The sequence below is a fragment of the Lactuca virosa genome, chromosome 5, assembly GCF_052849685.1.
Source record: "Lactuca virosa cultivar CGN04683 chromosome 5, Lactuca_virosa_CGN04683_v6, whole genome shotgun sequence".
NCBI lineage: Eukaryota > Viridiplantae > Streptophyta > Magnoliopsida > Asterales > Asteraceae > Lactuca > Lactuca virosa.
In genome coordinates this window covers 360,308,563-360,326,576 of record NC_136430.1, presented here as the reverse complement: position 1 = coordinate 360,326,576, position 18,014 = coordinate 360,308,563, and the positions used below count along the sequence as shown (strand labels likewise).

Here is an 18,014-nt window from a genome sequence, read left to right as displayed (position 1 = left end):
ACGAACATCTATATCGCGATTACTTTGCGGATAATTATGTATACGGGTCGAAGGACTTCAAAAGAAGATTTTGTTTGAGTAGGAATGTGTTCCTACGGATCACCAATGCCTTGGAAAGCCGATATCGTTTCTTTACTCTTAATACATATTTACTATACTTTTATACAAAATAAATACAAATGTACTACATGTTTCTTTAATTTTAATACAAATGTACTATATTTTTAAACTGTAGTTAATTTATGTTTTAGGTATGAATTTTTTCAATTGAGATATGATGCTACAGGTAGACGAGAGTTTACAACGTTGCAGAAATGTGTTGCGGCCATTCGTTTGATTGCTATGGGGGAGTCACCTGACACCATAGACGACTATATGAGAATGTCCGAAAGAACCGCAAGGGAGAGTTTGTATACATTGTCAAGAGGTGTTGTTGAAACATTTGGAGACGTATATTTGCGGAAACCTTCGTTGCATGATTTGCAAGAATTGTATGTGACCCATGAAGAACGCCATGGGTTTCCCGGAATGATTGGAAACATTGATTGCACACACTGGAAATGGAAAAAATGTCCAGTAGCATGGAAAGGGCAATACGCAAGTGGTCATCACGAATCACCTTTGTTGGTTTTAGAGGTTGTTGCTTCTCAAAATTTATGGATTTGGCATGCATTTTTTGGGGTTGTGGGTTCCAACAACGACGCCAACGTTCTTGATCAGTCGCCAATATTCGACGATCTTTTGAATGGAAAGGCCCCAGATGCTCATTTCACAGTGAATGGAAACGAATACAAATATGGGTATTATCGTACAGATGGAATATATCCTCAGCATTCCACATTCGTGAAGGCATTCCGACACCTGGTTGAATAAAGAGACAATTTTTTTCAAGAGAATATAAGAAGGAGCATGTAAGGATATGAAACGTGCTTTTGGAGTGCTAAAGGCGAAGTGACACATAGTTGAACATGCGGCACGACCATTGGACTTAGAAACTCTACGATATATCATGTATGCATGTATCATAATGCATAACATGGTAGTAGAAGATAAAGGACGAAATATTGCACACTATATCCCAACGGAGCCCAGACACGTTCAATTTCAACCAGGAACAACATAGTATTTGCATATAGTCGTTGACATTCAGGACGCAAATAAACACAGACAACTTCGAGAGGACTTGGTGGATTATATCTTCCACGGTAATGATAACGAATAGCGGTGTTTAGGAAAAATAAAATATTTTTTTATTGTAATGTTTTTTTTTTCAATTTGGATGTTATGTGTAATTTAAATGCTATGTTATTTTTGAAACATTATGTTATATTTATATATTATGTTTTATTTAAAATATATTTATTTTAACTAAAAAAAGAAACTCGAAAAAAAAAGAAATTATGAAATGGAAAAAAGTTGGTGTTATAACATGCTCTTAACATGGTGACAATTTCCCCACTTGGTGTTATAACATCATTGCTTATGTGGCATGTGAGGTGACACCAATTTGGTGTTATGACTAGTTGTCCACACCCAATGCTCTTAGGAACTTGGCTCTACAAATATTTAAGTACATCCTCTAGCTCTTGTTGTTGTTTGTGCATAAAATTGTTGTCACATACTTTGTACCGCTGGTAGTAGTGCTGTAACTAGTGGTAGATATAGGGGTTCTCGGGATGGCCGATGCAACCATGGATGGATCTACTATGGTATCATCAGTCGTACCGATAATGTTTGGTTTTTTCGAGCGCAATGCAAAAAGTTTTGAATTTTTTTATACTATCGTGACACTACTAAAATTTTCCGTGACGTACCTACTATGAAATATTGGGTCCGCCCTGTTGGGGTTTGATACGAAATAAAAAGGTTTGTTTTTCACAAAAACCGGCAACGGAAGACTTTAAAAATAACAAGTTTATTTTTAGTTCATAACAAAACGGAACCATCATGGATCCATTTATAGAGGTTAGAATGAAATAAAACCAACCATAGGATGTTTTAGAGATAACCGTTGAAGCCTTTGAAGCCACTTGGTTTTGGGGTGTTGATGAAGATAACAAAAGATCAAAGTGTATGATGTTCTCTACAAGTATCCACCATCAAGAGTAAGACACTTCGAATGCTAGTTCCTTCTTGTATTCTTGAGTGTCTTAAACCTTTAAGTCCTTAACCCAAATAAGCACTAAATGAGACAACTCAAGAGGGCTTCTAATCACCAAAACAAGACACCGAACTTCAAAAGAAGAGAGCTTCTTCATGCTCACAGTTTTAGAGAGAAAGAAGGGAAGAAGAGAGTGTTTCACACACAAAATGCAAGCCTCATACACCTCTTTATATATTCCATGAAAGGTAAGGCCTAACCATTAAAATACTCTAAAATAACGGCTAGCCTTTAGAAGCATGAGAGACAAAGCATGGAGGTTGAAAAGCAACCTCCATAATTGTTTATTAATTTCGGCCATACCTCTTTAAAGAGGATGGATTCTTTATTTTTTATAAACTCTAAGTTTATAAAATATAAACTTTGTCTTTAGGTAAAAGACAAAATAATCCAACTAGTCCAAAATGTTGTGCATGACTTATTAATTCATACCATATGAAATAATAATAACTAGTAATACTCTTTTATAATTATTATTTTCATAAAACAATAATTATTCCCTAATTAAAATACAAGAATTGATATTATTTATAAATAATCATATTAATAATAAATATACAAAATGTTCCAACTTGATAAATGTGTGACCCTATAGGATCATATATTATTAGCAATATCACTCCATAATGATTCTTAGGCATATAGACCCAACACGCCCCTGGGCGTAACACCTCAAATTTTAAAACACAGATTTTTTTTTTCGAAAACTTTCCGACGAAATGTAAATTTTTCAGCGTGCTACCCTTAAAATTATGTGTGTCACTATTTATGTAGTGGTGTAGTGATGGAATCCGTTCAGTCTCAGTCCAATATGGGGTCTTGTTTTGACCGACCGTGAAGATGTTTTTCTGTTTCGATTAAGGTGACATTTCGATTATCTCTGGTGTTCCTTTTCTCTTCGAATGAGATTTTGGGTCTTTTAAGTATGTGTATGGGGGTGTTCTGTGTGAGTTGGGAAAGAGGGCATTGGGGCTTTTGGTTCGAATTATGTGTATGGTTCTTTTGGGTTTTAGCTTCCGATTTGAACCAAGGGTGCAACCTTATCCTATCCGCGGAATGGTGTGCGACTTTGTTTTCGTAAGGTTTTACTTGGTAGCTGTTTTGTGGTGCTTAGTTGGCTTTGTAAGGGAGTTATTTAGGTCCCTTCAAGGTAATGGAATGAAGTGAGTATCTTCAGGCCCGGAGTGTTGGGCCAATGATGCGAGGACGACAGTGTCGGTAGGTTATCAGGAGCATTCCAATCATGGGTTGAGGGCCAGGGAGGGCATACCAGACTCATGTTGTGGCTCAGAGGCAATCCAGACCTATATTGAGGACTTTGTAGAGGTATTCCAGTCGTAGGCTGTGTGCCTAGTGATCATGATGGTTCATTTCTTCTGCTTGTAGTGCTTCCGGTGTGGACGCGTTGATGGGGGCCGGGCGAGTCGTAAATCGGTTTGTTGGATAAGGGAAGCAGTAAGGATTGAGGAATGTATCAGTCAGGTATTAGAAAGTATCGGAAGGTTGTATGCATTATAATTCCAGTTGTCTGCAATCGGTTGTTAGATTTGTGATTCTCAAGTTGGAAATTCCTCATGCAGTCGTAGTCATAAAGTTGTTGGTGATTGCATCGAGTGGGTGCCCAGGTGTGGGTACACCAGAATCAGTAAGGGTTGGATGTATCACAAAAGTTCATGGTTTGATCGTCGTCGCTCGTCAAAGCAGTGGTCGGTAATGGCATAGCAAAGAGTCAAGTGTATTAAGATTTTGGGTTCATCATATGGTTCGGTTTTGGGATAAGTTTGCGGTCGGTGTGTTTCGAGGATCATTTTTCATGGTTCTGGTAAGGCTCCAGTTAGGGACTGGGGGTAGATTCAAATTGATATTCATCAGTTTTAGGGAAGATTCCGTGAGGAGGTATCATGGGTAGCCATTTTCGAGCAGGCTTTTGGTGGAAACTCGTGTTGGGAATCACGAGTGGGACCGTGCAAGGTCCGTATCCAGAGCGGAGGGGGTTAAGAAATCTGTATATCAAAGGCATCAGTTGAAGGATTTAGAGTCTAGTTTATGTTTCTGCACTCTAGGGTGGCTTCATCTTGTGAATGAAGGGCAAATGATGAGGTTTCGGGCTCTTAGCAGTAGTGTATCGGCCCGACAGTCGAGGAAGTCTGTATTTTGTATCTCTTGTGTTTTATGGAATTGTTATCATCAAGGGATGAATAGATTGTTTGATGGATAAGTTTCATGGTTTTGGCAATTGGTTTAGTTTGGGAGGTTTGTTAGGGAGTCAGACCAATTCAATACCCAAGTCCGGATATTTAAGGTTGGGTCTTTGCATGGGATTATGGGTTGTTCTTCTTCAGGTTTGCAGTTTCTATTTGGGTTTGATAGTTTTAGGAAGGTTGTTTATGTGCAGAATTTCCGGGTGTGTTCCTCAAGTGTTTGTTTTGGTTATGAGTGTTAGTAAGGAGCGATTTCGAGGACGAAATCTAATTTAAGTGGGGGAGAGTTGTAACATCTGAAATCTTGAAGAGAAATTTTTGAGAATAACCCTATTTCTAGGCCAACTCGACGAGTTGGAAGGATCAACTCGTCGTGTTGAAGGTGGGAGGATCGCGAGGATTTAATGAACCAACTCGACAAGTTGGGGAGCCTCAACTCGACGAGTTGGTGGCTGGGAAGGAATCCCTAATTTTTAGGGTCTTGCACCCTATTTAAAGGCCTTAAGTTCTTTCCCTGGCCTCCTTATCAGCCTCCTTTGTTGTCCAAACCCTAAATCGAGTTGTAGCCTCCATTATCAAGTTTTTGAAGACTTGGAAGGAAGTTTAGTGCCCATTTTGCTCATTTTGAAGGGATTGAAGAAGATTGAAGGTGCAATGCTTAGTGTGAAGCTTAGAGATCCAGAATCACCACTTATTTTGCAAATCTTTTGAGGTATCAAGTTCATACCTTGCCTCCTCCTTGCTTAGATCTCTTCATGCTTTGGTTTTATGCTTCTTTGTCCCATTTTGGTTGGTCTTGATGGGTTAAGGCTGTTTTATAAGCTAAATCTTTTAGATCTGGATGTTTGGAGGGTTCATTATGCTTAAAGGTGCAAACTTTAGGAGGATTTTGGTGTCATGCATGTATTAAGTCAATTATTAAGTCCATTCCAAGCTTAAGAGCTACATTTAGACATGCATGAACGTAAAGTTGGAAATTTTACGTGGTTTTCCAGCTCAAGGAAGTTAGATCTATGTTTTGGAGTCATGTCCTCATGGATTAAGTGCTTAATGTGTTAAGAGATGGGTTACTGGCGAACTCAACGAGTTTGTTGGATAAACTCGACGAGTTGGCTCAGTTTCCCCCGACATTTTCAGACTGGTAAAGGAACTCGGCGAGTTGACTTGGTTTTTTCCGATTTGTGTGCAGATTGATGGAGAAACTCGATGAGTTGAAGGACAACTCGGCGAGTTGGGTCAACTTGGACTGTTGACTTTGACCTTTGACTTATGTCTTTGACCAAGTTTGTCCCAAGGGGTGTTTGTGGTAACCTGATTTGTATATAAGGAAAATTATGGGCTTAGGATAAGACCAATATGGGGTTGGGCCCAATTTAGAAAATTGGGCCATTGGCGGGCCTTTGTGGATCTTTTGGTTTTGGGCCCCAGTTTTGGTTCATGTTGGGTCAAGGGTAAAATGGTCCTTTTACCCCAAGTAAGGATTATAGATTATAGCATGGAACCTAATTGCTATTTGGGTGTGTTGTTAGTACTGATAGCTCGGGAAGCCGACAGGGCAGCAGCTAGGGATTTCTTTCGTGGAGCTTCTGAATTCGAGGTGATTTTTCCTCACTATACTTTCGGGTCGAAGGCACCAAGGCCGGCCCATTGGTTTGATAACCTGATATTGTTGATATGCTGAGTATCGGATAGATATGCATGCTAGTTTTAATATGCTAGTCTGGTAGATCTGTAGGACTACCTATGATACTGTATGTTTATCTATTTATGATATTATCTATTATATGTCGACATATTGTGTGGGTTGGGTTGAGGTTGTATTGCTTTGTGTTGTAGCCAACAAATCCAAGAGTATGCCAAATATGAGCTGAGGGCCAGGGAGGGCATGACAGACTCATACTAAGGACTCATTTGCATTCCAGATATGAGTTGAGGGCCATGGAGGGCATGCCAGTATCATACTGAGGGCTCATTAGCATTCCAGATTCGAGCTGAGGACCGGGTGGTATGCCAGACTCGTACTGAGGGTACCTCATTGGTATTCCAGACCAAGGACCGAGGAAGCAAGCTAGACATAAGCTGTGGGCCCAAGGGCAAGCCAGACTTATGTTGTGGGCTTGAGAGCAAGCCATATATGAGCTGTGGGCATGATAGGCAAGCCAGACTCATACTGTGGGCTCAAGGGGTAATCCAGTCTTTTAGATGTGGACCAAATACATGTTATTTGTATATGTTATCTGTTTGGGTGTTGGTACTTTAGGGGAACTCACTAAGCATCATCATTACAGTTTGGTTTATGGTTTCAGGTACTTCAGTGGATCGTGGCAAGGTGAAGGTGTGACCGTACACATCCGCACGTTTTGGACCTATGATTTGTGGGAAACTCTAATAATGTGACTGTTTTGAAAACTATGTTGAAAGAGATTCTTATTTTTAAATAATGTTTTGGGAACAACGATTTTTGTAAACACTTCTATAGAAAAAGGGTTGTTTTGAAAAGTTTAAATTTAATGAAATTTTATGGATGTTACAGGACCTCTCGAGAAAAGATTCAAGTCCTTGTTGCAACAAGGTAGAGTTACGGTTTTCAATAGTAGTTCATGTTTTATCAATAGAAATGTTGCAACTGAAACATAAGTTAGATGTTAGTGTTTACTCTACAAGAACTAAAATTAGGATTGAATATTTATAAGGATAGAGTAACTGCTCAATCGGATAGAGTATTCACAAGGTTAGGCTTCTAAACCCACTTTTTGAATAGATTACCTCATATGTGAATGTGTATTACCTGATTGTCCGTTTAAAAAAAATTCGGCAGCATTTCCCCTTAGCTCCTAAGTGTATATAGAAATATATACTCGAGGAGCAAAGAGAAAATAACAACCGAATCTTTCTTAAACAATCAATCATGTAATACACGTTCACATCCTAAATGAGATAAAGTATTCAAAAAGTAGTCCCAAAGCGGGGACAACCTGAAATTAATTTCTAAATCAATTTCAGGCGGGTATTTCTAGGCGCTTAATGATTTAAAAGGAAAATAAAGGAAGATACTTAAACTAAAAAACCTATTTTTTATTATTATAACAATGTACTTTAAATAGTTAAGTTATTAGATTACAACTAAGTCGATTTACCGTTTTATGTTTTTCGTTTTTGTTTTGCATTATAACATTTTACTTTAAACAATTGTAGTATATATATATATATATATATATATATATATATATATATATATATATATATATTATTTATATCATTTTTTCTTTCTATTCCAAATCTACATTCAAAACAACAAAAAAGTGACAACAAATGGATTAGTTACAGATTATTTCTATAAAATATGTAAGTATTATCGTTGAACCTCAAATAATGGTTTACGTATTTCATTTTTTATCATTGATTTTTTAAACATATAAAGAAGAAGTTGGTTGATGTTGTTTTTGTTTAATTATAAACTGGATATTGTATTTGTTTTTTTGTTGTTTTTTTTATAAATATAGATATTAAAGTGGCAAAGTTAATGGATAATATGGATTAAGTAACGACTTGTTTCATCATGGTGATGACACGTGATGGAGCAGGAGGTCTAGGATCTCGATCGGGTTCGACAATGGTACCGAACGAATTGATGAGGTGCTACGTGAGTTCATCGTGTCTGAGATTACGAGACGAATCCTTGATGCGACCCCAGTGATATTCGGGTCGATCAAGCAAGGTATAATTGAGTTGATGGAAGAGTGCTTTCGGGCCTTTAGAGCCGAGCTAGCTACTGGTCAGCACGGAGCCTGTACTTTCTCTTTCATGGAATTTAGGGGATGTGGGGCACTGGAGCTCTTTGGGGTGAAGGACCTCATTGCCGCCAGACAATGTATATGAGATATGGAGTGTGCTCAGATGACTAGCTTCGGCCCCGAGGGGTCGAAGGTGAGGAAAGCCACAACCTGTCTGAGGGAGCAAGCCCGGGATTGTTAGGAGGAGTTTGGTTATGCTTTGGGAGCCCCCGACATTGAGGCCATGACCTAGTTAAATTTCGTGACCCGGTTCCGAGTGGAGTTTACAATGGTTATTGAGGTGCAACAGTTGGCGAGGGAGTTCCAGTATATGCGGCACACGACTAAGATCGTGGCGGATATCACTGCCAAGTTTCGAGAGAGAGATTTATTGGTACCCCAATATGCTGCAGATGAGGAGATGAAGAAAACTCGGTACCACAACATGCTGAGATTAGATATTCGAGATTTTGTTAGCTATTCGGCCTGTCCGACATTGGAGGACATGATATCTAGGGCCCGGGAATGGGAAATCGATTTGGAGCACATTGGAAAGAGGAAGGCATAGCAGGTGCAGATGACTGGGGGTTCAACAAATAAACCCAACGTTTTTTTTATTCTAGATCGAGGGGCCAACATGGCCGAGGCCGCTGTAGAAAGTACGACATGATGCTTGATGGGGTTTGCAGGGCGGGTGGTTCGGGCTGCTATAAGCGCGGCAAGACAAGGCACTTCGACAGGGATTGCACTGCCACCACCACCACTCATGTTTTAGGTCTGATTTTCTTTCATTACAATCAGAGGGGCCACAAGAAGGTCGATTACCCGAGTTTTACGGTAGGAGCGGTTGCAGCACCCGAATCGACGACTTTGAGGATCATAGATGGTCGGGAGGGAAAGCAGGCGGCCCCTGTAGTGAAGAGCAGGGATGTTCAGCTGACATCCGAGGAGGCACGTGTGGTTCCTGACGTAGTTACGGGTGTGTTTTCCATTAATTTATGCGCGTTCATTATTGTTTATGCTTATGTTTTATGTTGTGATGTTTAGGGACGTTCACAGTGAACAAATTGCCTGCTCTGGTTCTTTTTGATTCAGGCTCTACCCGATCATTTATATCTCTTGCGCTCAACAAATGGTTTAGTGATGCTCCTGGGGAGCTTGATTACCCATTGGAGGTAGAGATCGCCGATGATCGTTCAATATGAGTATCGAGGGTTCATCAGGGTTGTACTCTTGAGCTATTCCGATAGAGGTACCCAATTGATTTGGTTCCTATTCCTTTTCTCTAGAGCAAGGTCATTGTGGGGATGAAATGGATGAGCCCTAACAAGGCAATGATCGATTACGGGTACCAATTAGTGTGGGTTCAAACCCCAGGTGGGGGAGAACTAGTTATTCAGGGTGAGGGTGCTCCATGCGGATCGGCTCTCTGTTCAGCTGCAAGAGCAAGGAAATATCTTCAGTAGGGTTGTTCGGGCTTTGTGACTTTTGTATCAGACACCAGGATGGAGAGACAAAGGACGATCGAGGATGTACCGGTAGTTCGTGAGTGTTCAGATGTGTTTCCATATGACTTGCCTGGATTGCCTCCGGAGAGACAGGTGGAGTTCCGTATAGATCTGGTTCCAGGTGCAACACCGATAGCCAAGACACCCTATCAGTTATCACCGTCAGAGATGCAGTGTAACAATGAAAATTTCCAAACAAATTTTTTTCATTTTTCAAACACAAATAAACACATGTCACATTTCTCAAAAATCTCAAGTATCAAACATTAACACATTTTTCAAAAATTGTTTATCACAAATCTAGGATCCTCCAAAAACATATCTCTATGCGAGTGAGTGTACAATCAAGTCAGGGCCTTCCCGCGATCCTCGAAAGTACCTGAAACACATAACACATAACACGGTAAGCACAAAGCTTAGTGAGTTCCCCAAAATACTACACACATCGCGTTAACCACTCGAGACTAACTCAATACGACCCTCCGGTCGATGTGTTCCAGTGGAGACCCTCAGGTCCCACACTCGGGTGGACCCTCCGGTCCAAACTCAATAAGCTCATAATAATAATACTCAACATAAATCACAAAGACATAATGCAAAATATCACAATACACAGAATAACACATAACACATCTCAGTCACACAAAGATACCACTCATGGTAAGTATAGTGAGAAGACTCACCTCGTAAGCTAGCAAGTAACAATCTCGTACACGGAAATCTCGAACTAGCCTCCTCCTTACACATAGAATAATTATCTCTAATTAATACTCTACTCATGCTCAAAATATACCAAATGTTGCTGTTTCTCTCTCTCTCTCTCTCTAACTCTTGGAATGGGTAAAAGACCTTTTTGCCCCTCCATGGTCTCCATTACTCATGTTGACCAAACCCTAAAGTCAACAGAAGTCAAACTCGGGTCAACAGTCCATGTTTGACCTGACTCGCTGAGTGCACCTATGTGGCTCGTCGAGTCCACTCGTTTCCACAGAAGTCTCGTGAAGGTCCAACTCAGCTCGTCGAGTTAACCCCCAACTCGCCGAGCTATCGTATGATCAAGATTATTGGGACAACCCTAACCGACTCGTCGAGTCCATTCAGACTCATTTCTTATTCAGACGATTTCAAGATAGAAAACCTTCCCAAACTCTATATCTACACTCTCAAGGCTCGATTATCACGTAAAGTCACGAGCTTTAAGTCCATGCATGGCACTTAGGGCTTGAAATGGCAAGAACATGCTCTAATAAGGGGTTTTCACACAAAAGCTCTATTATGGCTGAATAAAGCAGGGAACTTTGGACTATAGGGACCTCTCAAGGTCTAGATCTGATATCCAAATCTCTATATTAACTCAATACACTCAAAGTCCCAATATTAGATGGAAAAAGCCCTAAACTCCAATAATATGAGATCTACCCAACAATATGAGAAAGGTGTGGACTCTTTACCTTTCACAAAAGCTCCTAGATGAAATAGCCACAAATCTATCAGCCCCTTCTCGTCCCTTGGCTTGGAATCCTTCCTTTCTCTTCAAAAGATGCACCAAACACTCAAAGTTAGCTTCTAATAATCTCTCTTAGCTCAAAGGCCGATTAGGGTTTTCTCTCAGTGAATTTGGGCAGCCGGTGAGCCGCAAATGAGGCTATAAGTGTCCTTAAATAGGCCCCAAACCCAGGGATTTAGGGTTTCATCACTTAGTGTCTACTCGGCGAGTCGAATCTCTGACTTGTCGAGTAGGTTACTAATCCCACGTGGCCAAACACGACTCTACTCGACGAGTTATAGCGCCAACTCGTCGAGTTGTTCAATAGCCTTCAAAAATAAATAATAAATAAATAAATAAATAATATACCTAGGAGTCCGGATGTTACAATTCTCCCCCACTAGAATCAGACTTCGCCCTCGAAGTAATGCTCTAGAAATAATTCTGGGTACTGCTCGCGCATCTCGGACTCCGGATCCCAAGTCCACTCGGATACCTTCCGATGTTGCCACTGAACCTGCACTAGGGGCACCTCCTTTTTCCTCAGAACCTTCACCTTCTGATCCAAGATCGCGATCAACCTCTCAATATAATTCAGGCTCGCATCCACCTGAATGTCCTCTAGGGTACCTCTGCCGTCTCATCGGCCACACACTCCCTCAACCGAGATACATGGAAGGTGTTATGAATCTGAATCAACTCTGCAGGTAGCTCCGACCGGTAAGCTACCTTACCTACCCTGGCGATCACCCTAAAAGGACCAATGTATCTAGGGCCCAACTTGCCCCGCTCCCTGAATCGGATCACCCCTTTCCATGCGGATACCTTCAGGAGAACATAATCTACGACCTGGAATTCTAACTCAGATCGTCTCCGGTCTGCATAACTCTTCTGACGACTCTGGGCCGTCAGTAACCGCTGTCTGACTTGCTGAATCTGTTTGGTCATCTTGAGCACTATCTCAGTGCTCCCCATCACTCTCTTCCCCACCTCTCCCCAACAGATGGGAGTTCGACATCTCCTTCCATACAGAAGCTGGAAGGGAGGCATGCCGATACTGGAATGATGGTTGTTGTTGTAAGAAAACTCAGCCAAGGGCAGATAAGTGTCCCAACTTCCACCAAAGTCCATGACACACGTACGCAACATGTCCTCAAGCATCTGAATCGTCTGCTCACTCTGCCCGTCCGTCTATGGGTGGTAGGCTGTACTGAAGTGCAACCGGGTACCCAACTCCTCATGAAACTTCTTCCAGAACCTGGAAGTAAAACGCACATCCCAATCTGACACTATCGACGTCGGCACTCCATGTCGTGCCACCACCTCTCTCACATAAATCTCGGCCAACTTCTCTGCGGAAGAGCTCTCACTGATAGCAAGGAAGTGAACACTCTTCGTCAGTCGGTCCACAATCACCCATATCGCGTCGACACCTCGTGCGGTCCTCTGTAATTTGGTAATAAAATCCATAGAAATATGTTCCCACTTCCACTGGGGAACCTCTAGTGGCTGCAGCTTGGCATGAGGGCGCTGGTGCTCGGCCTTAACCCGACAACAGGTCAAGCACCTATCAACTACCTATGCCACATCTCTCTTCATACAGGGCCACCAGTAACCTCTCTTCAGATCCAAATACATCTTCGTGGCTCCTGGATGGATCGATAATCTCGATCTATGCGCCTCCTCTAACAATACACGACGATCTCCACCTGTATAGGGCACCCAATTCCGCCCATGGAAATTCATAAGCCCACGACTGTCCGTCACAAACTCGGAAACCTGCCCAACCACACACTCTCTCTTGCGGTTCTCCGGTCTCACAACCTCCACCTGAGCCTCTCGGATGGTATCTAAGACTGGAGTCATCACCGTCATCCTCATACACACATCCCGGATCGGAACGCTCTCGGCTCTGCGACTTAAGGCATCGGCTACCGCATTAGCCTTGCCTGGGTGGTATAAGATCTCACAGTCGCAGTCCTTCACTACATCCAACCATCTCCTCTGTCTCATATTCAGGTTGGACTGATCTATCAGGTATTTCAGGCTCTTATGGTCCATGTATATGGTACAACGGACACCATAAAGATAGCGGCGCCAAATCTTGAGGGCGAACACCACCGCCCCTAACTCCAAATCATGGGTGGGATACCTCGTCTCATGAGGTGTCAAATGCCTCGATGCATATGCTATCACGTGACCCCTCTGCATCAACACTGCACCCATCCATGGAATAGACGCATCACAATAGACTACGAAGTCCTCCACTCCCTCCGGAAGGGCTAACACCGGAGCTTCGCACAATCTCTGACGAAGAGTCTCAAATGATGCCTGCTGCTCAGGACCCTAAGCAAAATTAACGCCCTTCCCGGTCAATCTGGTGAGAGGAACCACAATCTTGGAGAAATCCTTGATAAATATCCAATAGTAGCCGGCCAATCCCAGAAATATCCTGATCTCGGATGGGGATCTTGGCACCTCCCATCGCATAACTGCCTCAATCTTGGCCGGATCGAACAATATCCCATTCTGATTAACGAGGTGTCCCAGGAACTGGACCTATCGTAACCAGAAATCACACTTGGAGAATTTGGCATACAGCCTCTCTGACCTCAATACCCCAAGAACCTCTCACAGATGCTCCTCATGCTACTCTCTGGATCTCGAATACACCAAGATGTCATCGATGAACACGATCACCGACCGGTCCAACATAGGCCTGCACACCCAGTTCATGAGATCCATGAATGCCGTCGGTGCATTGGTGAGCCCGAAAGGCATCACCACAAACTCGTACTGCCCATAACGAGTTCTAAAAGCCGTCTTCTGAATATCCTCCTCGCATACTCTCATCTGGTGATATCCAGATCTCAAATCAATCTTGGAAAACCAAGATGCCCCCTGCAACTGATCGAATAAATCGTCGATCCTCGGAAGTGGATAAGGGTTCTTGACCGTCAGCTTGTTCAACTCCCGGTAATCAATACATATCCGGTGTGAACCATCCTCTTTCTTGATAAAAAGGATCGGCGCTCCCCACGGTGAGCTACTCGGTGTGATAAAACCCTTCCCCAGCAGCTCCTAGAGCTGTGAGGATAACTCCTGCATCTCTGGTGGCGCAAGTCGACAAGGTGCCTTGGAAATAGGTGCCGCTCCCGGGACCAAATCAATACGGAACTCCATCTGCCTCTCGGGAGGCACACCCGACAACTCCTCGGGGAAAACATCAGGAAACTCGCACACTATCGGAACCTCGGTGATAGAACTCGGCCTCTCTGAAACAATCCGCGTATCCATCACGTACGCCAAGAAACCCATACACCCTGCTGTAAACTCTGCCTCGCTCTGGGAGCAGAGCAGAAGGCTGACCCAGATCTGGTACCCTCGCCATACACTATAAGCACTCCCCCATTGGGGTCGCGTATCGTCACCAACTGACGCTCGCAGTCGATCACTGCTTCGAAACGGCTTAACCAATCCATACCCACGATGACACAGGCATCACCCATTGCAATCGGTACCAGATCAATCAGAAAGTCAACACCAAAAATCTCCAGCACACATCCTCAGAACACATCAGTAGCAAAAACCGCACTCTTGTCAGCTATGGAAACCCTCAAAGTTCGACTCAACGCCTCACGTCAGATACCAATGTGACGAGTAAAAGCTAAAGACACGAAGGATCGACTCGTACCCGAGTCAAATAACACTAAAGCTGGTACAAAACTCACAAGAAATGTACCTGAATATAGCACAGAGTAAGCACATTAAATCTCAAAATAAATAATTAAAGAAATATGTAACAGCCACGACATCAGGTACTGCGCGGACCTCCTCCGCTGTCAGCATAAAAGCTCTCCCACGAGCCCTCGGAGCCTCGGCTTTCACCGGCCGACTATCTGTAGCACGCAAAGCAGCATGAGTGGAACCCTGGGCTGATCCCTGAACAAGCTGAGGGCACTCGGCCTTCCGATCGCTGGTCTGGTTGCAGTGAAAGCAAACTGCAAATCCCTTGGGGCAATCCTTCGCCATATGCCCCTCCTTGCCACATTTGTAGCAAATCCCCGCCCGACAAGATCCCTCATGACTCTTGCTGCACTTGCCACAAGTGCGGCCCTTCGGGCCTCCTGATCTCGAATCAGCGGGCTTATCCCGCTTGGCAGGCTGCGACTGTGCCGGCCGCCGGTCTCTCCCCTGAGACTCCGCATCCTCCCTGGCCTGTGTCTCCAACTCGATCTCTCTCCTCCTGGCATTTGCCTGAAGCTCAAAAAATGTCCGAAAAGACGAGTTCGCCACGAACTCTCGAATATCCCTCCTCAGAATGGTCAAATACCAGCTCATACGTGCCTGCTCAGTCGACATATGCTTAGGGCAGAACAAAACCCTCTCGTGAAACATTCGTGTAATCTCAGTCACCGACTCTGTCTTTTGCTTGAGAGATAGAAACTCCTGGGCCAACTGTTCCCTCTCCACCGGGGGAACATACTCATCTCGGAACATCAATGTAAACCTCTCCCAAGTCACTGTAGTATGCTCTGCAAGAGTAAAACTGGCTGTCACAAACTTCCACCAGTCCTTCGCTCCCAAGCGAAGCTGGTTCAGCGCAAACCGAACTCTCAAGTGATTTGGGCATGAACAAGTGTAAAAACTATTGGATTAGATGTCTAAGCCTATAACTATTATTGGTATGTACTTGACCCGACCCGACATGGTCCATTTGGGTTGCACTTCACCGAAACAATTTATATGGATAGTCTTTTGAGAATAGTATGTTTATGATTTATATTAATATATTATAAGTTCTAATATATTAATATGGAATCATATTATTTAATTAGTATTGATCAAGAATTAATTTAGTGATAAAAAAGGAACTAATTCAATACGGACTCTTATATATATATATATGGAATGGGCCAAGTTCATTTAGGTTGGGCTAAGCTTTCATGGATAGTCCATGGAGTGTTTAACCCATGGATCCTATGGAAATGAAAGGTCATGGGTATTAGGGTTTACATGGATGTAACCCTAATCCTCCATACTATATAAAGAGGTCTTTGGCACATGAAATGGCACTAGTGTGTGTGAATACAAGAGTGGGCCGATTTCTAGTGTGCATTCTATTCTCTCAAGTTTTCCAAGGTGGTTTTGGTGATTTGTGATTCCACTTGAGGCTTCCACATTATTGGGGCTAAGCTCTTAAAGGTTCAAGACTTCAAGCTCCATAAAAAGGTATGTCATTCTACTAGTCTCTTGTAGTATAGTTGCTTCATATTATGCTAGTTAGGATAAAACCTTGGAATATTGAATATTTGCATGTATAATAGAGAAAACATAGATCCAAGGTTTATAGGGTTGCATATACACCATAGGAGTTTTAGAATGCTCTAAACCCATCAGTGGTATCAGAGCCTAGGCTTGTTTTCTTTTATACTTGATGCAAATTGCTGAAAATCAAAGTTTGTATGCTGTCTGGTCAGCTGACTCGCCGAGTCCATTAAGGGACTCGACGAGTCCATGCCTAAATTCATCCAACTCGTCGAGTTGGTTCATGCACTCGACGAGTTGGACCCCCTGACAGCATATCTTCGAGTTTTAAGGCTGGAATTGGTCTCGAATCATTACCTTAAACTGTTTGGACTTATAAAACCTGTTTTTGACGTGGTAATGATTATGGTAAACCAATTTCAAAGTTGTTATCAAAATTTCAAGCTTTATGTGTGTTTATGTAATTCTTGAAATTGTTGATATGATTGTTCATACACTTATGAGTTTTGGTAGATCATAGGAATTATTTGCAAAAATTGTTTGTTAGTTAATTCTTGATCTAAATGTATTTTAATGGATTCCATAATTTGTCCTCAAGTTATGGATTACCAAAAGACATCTCTTTTAAAGATTCATAAAAATGCATAGGTTACAAAATTGAAGAGTCTTTTTGTTTTATGAACTGCATAACTTGTCCTCAAGTTATGGATGTTCAAGAGTCTCTTCATTAAAGTTTTAAAACCTTAATTAAAATCATAAGTTATGAAAATCCAAAAGTTTTTGAATAGTTCAAAACTTGCCCGCAAGTTTTGGAATTTGTAAAGTCCCACACACACTTTAATTCCAAACCGTAGAGTTCTAAAAGTTAAAATTCAACCCTTATACTTTATAGTATTATAAGTTAATAATATATATATATATATATATATATATATATATATATATATATATATATATATATATATATATATATATATATATATATATGTGTATAAGAGCAAGTCAGTCTTACCGTTAGTAGGCCTCATTCACAAAGCCGGTCTATAAGGGGGGGGGGGGGTATAAGGTTGTTGCTTATAAAATGGCAGCTTAATGGGTGTCCACTCTCACCTACCGCTTCCTTGACTGGTGGAGGGTCGTTAGCCGAACGGGTAGGACAAGGACTATAATTTTCATTATAAGTATAATGATAAATATAAAGTAACTAAACCTTTTATAAATTCCCAATCTTAGTTACTTTAGGAAAATGTGAATTTGGTGCTAACCCATGAAATTACACTTTGCACTTTGCTTAAGTCGTTAGTGGAGCGCGTGTGGTTAACCGGCACACTAACTTGGATTTAACAAGGTAGGAAAAGGGTAACTTAATGTTTATCATAGGATCGGTGGAGCGTGTGTGGTTAACCGACACATCGATTAAGTGATAAATATTAAGGGTACCAAGTATATTTGCATGGTTATTCACACCTTGTTTTGTGATCCTCGGCATCCCAATCACAAAACTTGAGAGGGCACAATCGAGATTGAAACATGCCATTGAAAAATTCAATGAATCTCAAAAGATCTAGGAGTTTCAAATCCAAATAAAACCTAATATTTCTATTTCGTTTTTCATGG

The 18,014-nt window shown here is 41.9% G+C and overlaps 1 protein-coding gene across 1 annotated transcript; it reads left to right on the top strand.

Annotated features, from left to right (window-relative positions):
* Positions 1 to 342: 342 nt before the first annotated feature.
* LOC145113520 (uncharacterized) lies at positions 343 to 873 on the top strand. Its single transcript, XM_079049595.1, has one exon. It carries the CDS (start codon positions 343 to 345, stop codon positions 871 to 873), a length of 531 nt encoding a protein of 176 aa, XP_078905721.1.
* The last annotated feature ends 17,141 nt before the right edge of the window (positions 874 to 18,014 follow it).